At 32.9% G+C, this 5,000-nt stretch overlaps 1 protein-coding gene across 1 annotated transcript in view; it reads left to right on the top strand.

Moving 5' to 3' along the window:
• The window catches only part of LOC123497182 (NAD(P)H-quinone oxidoreductase subunit 1, chloroplastic), a 6,515-nt gene extending 1,862 nt beyond the window's left edge, over positions 1-4,653 (top strand). Inside the window, exon 1 of the mRNA XM_045233455.2 lies at positions 1-4,653. This exon is cut by the window's left edge and continues 1,862 nt beyond it. Coding sequence (XP_045089390.2) covers positions 1,821-2,384 — 564 coding nt within the window. The 5' untranslated portion in view covers positions 1-1,820 and the 3' untranslated portion in view covers positions 2,385-4,653.
• The last annotated feature ends 347 nt before the right edge of the window (positions 4,654-5,000 follow it).

The following is a 5,000-nucleotide window of genomic DNA, read 5'->3' as shown; positions in this document are numbered from 1 at the left end:
AAATCAGCAAAATTCTTTCTAATATTTTAGATAGAAGAAATGTTTCTTCTATCTAAAATATTAGAAAGAATGTACCCTTCTATCCAAATCCAATTTGCATCGATAAAATAAATCCAAATTCCAGTAGTAGATGAATAATTGCAAATTTGTGTGTGTACGAGATTAGAATAACTTCAAAATAACTGACATAATTTTGTATTTTTCCTGATCAGAAAAATACATGAAAAAGAAAGGAGGTAGAAAAATTTTTGGATTTATGGTTAAAGAAGAAAAAGAAGAAAACAGGGGTTCTGTTGAATTTCAAGTATTCAGTTTCACCAATAAGATACGGAGACTTGCTTCACATTTGGAATTACACAAAAAAGATTTTTCATCGGAAAGAGGTCTACGAAGACTTTTGGGAAAACGTCGACGTTTGCTGGCTTATTTGGCAAAGAAAAATAGAGTACGTTATAAGAAATTAATCGGTCAGTTGAATATTCGGGAGCAGTAATTTAATCGTTCAAATTTTTTTCTTGTTTTATTATTTTTTTAGTAGTCTTATAGTAGTCTTAGATTTTTCATTTTGATGAGCCTCGCTTTGAGGAATTCATGGAATAATCCATTTTCATGGAATAATGAATTAAGGAAGAAAGGATATGAGTCTACCGCTTACAAGAAAAGATCTCATGATAGTCAATATGGGCCCTCAACACCCATCAATGCATGGTGTTCTTCGACTGATCGTTACTCTCGATGGTGAGGATGTTATTGATTGTGAACCCATATTAGGCTATTTACACAGAGGAATGGAAAAAATCGCGGAAAACCGAACTATTATACAATACTTACCTTATGTAACAAGGTGGGATTATTTAGCTACTATGTTTACAGAAGCAATAACAGTAAATGCACCAGAATTCTTGGAGAATATTCAAATACCACAAAGAGCCAGCTATATTAGGGTAATTATGTTAGAATTAAGCCGGATAGCTTCTCACTTGCTATGGCTTGGACCTTTTATGGCGGATCTCGGCGCACAGACTCCTTTTTTCTATATTTTTAGAGAGAGAGAATTAATATATGATCTATTTGAAGCTGCTACAGGTATGCGAATGATGCACAATTACTTTCGCATCGGAGGAGTAGCCGCCGATCTACCTTATGGATGGATCGATAAATGTTTAGATTTCTGTGATTATTTTTTACGCGGAGTTGTTGAATATCAACAACTTATTACACAGAATCCAATTTTTTAGAGCGAGTTGAAGGAGTAGGTTTTATTAGCGGAGAAGAAGCAGTAAATTGGGGCTTATCGGGACCGATGTTACGAGCTTCTGGAATACAATGGGATCTTCGTAAAGTAGATCCTTATGAGTCTTACAACCAATTTGATTGGAAAGTCCAATGGCAAAAAGAAGGGGATTCGTTAGCTCGCTATTTAGTACGAATTGGTGAAATGAGGGAATCCATCAAAATAATTCAACAAGCTGTAGAAAAAATTCCTGGAGGACCTTATGAGAATTTAGAAGTCCGACGCTTTAAGAAAGAAAAGAATTCTGAATGGAATGATTTTGAGTATAAATTTCTTGGTAAAAAACCTTCGCCCAATTTTGAATTGTCAAGACAAGAGCTTTATGTAAGAGTAGAAGCCCCAAAAGGTGAATTAGGGATTTATCTAGTAGGAGATGATAGCCTTTTCCCCTGGAGATGGAAAATCCGTCCACCCGGGTTTATTAATTTGCAAATTCTTCCTCAGCTAGTTAAAAAAATGAAATTGGCTGATATCATGACGATATTAGGTAGTATAGATATCATTATGGGGGAAGTTGATCGTTGAAATGATAATAGATAGGGTAGAGGTAGAAACTATCAATTCTTTTTCGAAATTGGAATTATTAAAAGAAGTCTATGGACTGATATCGATTCTACCCATTTTGACCCTCCTTTTGGGAATAACAATAGAGGTACTCGTAATTGTGTGGTTAGAAAGAGAAATATCTGCGTCGATACAACAACGTATTGGTCCTGAATATGCTGGCCCCCTGGGCCTGCTTCAAGCTATAGCAGATGGGACTAAGCTACTTTTAAAAGAAGATATTCTGCCATCCCGAGGAGATATTTCTTTATTTAGCATTGGACCCTCTATAGCAGTCATATCAGTTTTATTAAGTTTTTTAGTTATCCCTTTGGGATATCATTTTGTTTTAGCCGATCTTAGTATTGGTGTTTTTTTATGGATTGCCATTTCAAGTATAGCTCCTATTGGTCTTCTTATGGCAGGATATAGCTCAAATAATAAATATTCTTTTTCAGGCGGTCTACGAGCTGCTGCTCAATCCATTAGTTATGAAATACCATTAACTTTTTGTGTGCTAGCAATATCTCTACGTGTGATTCGTTAAAATAGATCTTTTTCCTATAAAATCCATTAACTATTTATATTCCTTTTCTTATTTAGTATTTGGGTTGGTAAGTTAAACTAGATAGCTATATGAGTGAAACAAAACAGCTTAAAAATTTGTAGTAAAAAGAAAAAATCTCATTTCCTACGTACAAGAAAAAAGTGGAAGTAAACATAAGCAGTGTAAACTCTTTATCCCAAGGTTGATATTTTTTAATTAGTCATCATATCTTGAAGCGGCCAAGAATAAAGGATTCACGATATGGAATTCCATTACTAGAATACTCCTAGTTATTACTATAACTTAATAATCCATAAGAAGAATCCACCAAAAGTTAGTGAAGGGTTAGGAACACTAAAGTACATAAAGGATTAGTAATGGAAAATCTAAAACATTAGAGATTTTTGCCCATAAAAGGAATCATAATAAGGACTTGCAATTTGTAGAAATTATCAAGTAGTACTTTCTTCGGATTCCGATCCAGAGTATGTTCCCATTCACTTGTTAAGGAAATGGCTATCAAGAACGAATTAACCCTTTATCCATTTTTTCTTTTTGAATACCCCCTCCCTGGGGAAAGAAGAATAGTAAAAAAGATATGGAGTGCACTAGAAAAAATTTTCATTATTTCCTTCCTCTATCCATATTCATGCAGAATTGCTCATGAACTAATACCCAACTCTTTCCATTTATTAATTGAATTCCTATAACAAGTAACAAGTGTTTTATTCCAAGATTAAGTTATTACTGAACAAAGAAAAATTTTCATTATATTATAAAGGATGAGATCAATTCGGAAGCGCTTTTTCTTATTCTAGCAGACGGAATTCCTTTGGTCTAATTTAGGACTTTCAAATCTATTTATTTTATTTTATCTAATTCTATCTACGCCCCAGGGGCTAGGAACAAAACAGTCCTTTCTTTTTTCTGATCATAGAGAAGCCGTATGAAGCTAAGGTTTCATGTACGGTTTTGAAATAGCGGTGGGAACTGTGATGTTATCATCGACTATGATTATCTAACAGTTCAAGTACAGTTGATATAGTTGAAGCACAGTCAAAATACGGTTTTTTTGGATGGAATATTTGGCGTCAGCCTATAGGTTTTCTGGTTTTTTTAATTTCTTCTTTGGCAGAATGTGAAAGATTACCCTTTGATTTACCAGAAGCGGAGGAAGAATTAGTAGCAGGTTACCAAACTGAATATTCCGGTATCAAATATGGTTTATTTTATCTTGTTTCTTACCTAAATTTATTAGTTTCTTCTTTATTTGTAACAGTTCTCTACTTGGGCGGGTGGAATTTCTCTATTCCCTATATATCCTTTTTTGATTTTTTCCAAATGAATAAAGCAGTTGGAATTTTGGAAATGACAATGGGTATATTTATTACATTAACTAAAGCTTATTTATTTCTCTTCATTTCTATCACAATAAGATGGACTTTACCGAGGATGAGAATGGATCAGTTATTAAATCTTGGATGGAAATTTCTTTTACCTATTTCCCTGGGCAATCTCTTATTAACAACCTCTTCTCAACTTGTTTCACTATAAATAAGATAATACAATAATAGTAAGAATATTTTCAACACAAAAGCTCTCTCAAACAAGAGAAAGAAACATATCTTTTTCATAGATATTTAGAATGAATATGTTCCCTATGGTAACTGGGTTCATGAGTTATGGTCAACAAACAATACGTGCTACAAGGTACATAGGTCAAAGTTTCATAACTACCTTATCCCACACAAATCGTTTACCTATAACGATTCACTACCCTTATGAAAAATCAATTACACCAGAGCGTTTCCGAGGGCGAATCCACTTTGAATTTGATAAATGTATTGCTTGTGAAGTATGTGTTCGCGTATGTCCGATAGATTTACCCGTTGTGGATTGGAGATTTGAAAAGGATATTAAAAGAAAACAATTGCTTAATTATAGTATTGATTTCGGAGTTTGTATATTTTGTGGCAATTGTGTTGAGTACTGTCCAACAAGCTGTTTATCAATGACTGAAGAATATGAACTTTCTACCTATGATCGTCATGAATTGAATTACAATCAAATTGCTTTAAGTCGGTTACCAATCTCCATAATGGGAGATTACACAATTCAAACAATTAGGAATTCGTCTGAAAGTAAAATAAACAAAGAAAAATCTTCGAATTCAAGAACGATTACTGATTACTAAACTTTGATTTTGTCTTTTTGTTATAAAAATCTAATAATTCTTTATTAAACTTTAAAATTAAACTATAAAGAAAAACTACTGCTTATTGGAAATTATTTCTTATTTTAAATCAGACTAGATTTTCGTGATATAATATAATTTATAACTATACAGTTTATACACAAAAAAATACCCAAATCCTTTTTTCCTTCCTTGAATCCTTTAGTTTTAGTCAGTTCATGAAAAATTTTATACTATTAATTTCTTTTTATCCATAATGGATTTACCTGGACCAATACATGAGATTCTTATGCTATTTGGGGGATTTGTTCTTCTACTAGGGGGTCTAGGAGTAGTATTACTTACCAACCCCATTTATTCTGCCTTTTCGCTGGGATTAGTTCTTGTTTGTATATCCTTATTCTATTTTTTATTAAATTCCT

The sequence above is a fragment of the Aegilops tauschii genome, unplaced genomic scaffold (assembly GCF_002575655.3).
Source record: "Aegilops tauschii subsp. strangulata cultivar AL8/78 unplaced genomic scaffold, Aet v6.0 ptg000970l_obj, whole genome shotgun sequence".
Classification (NCBI taxonomy): Eukaryota; Viridiplantae; Streptophyta; class Magnoliopsida; order Poales; family Poaceae; genus Aegilops; species Aegilops tauschii.
The sequence above is the reverse complement of the archived record's forward strand: the minus strand, read 5'-3'. Positions and strand labels throughout refer to the sequence as shown.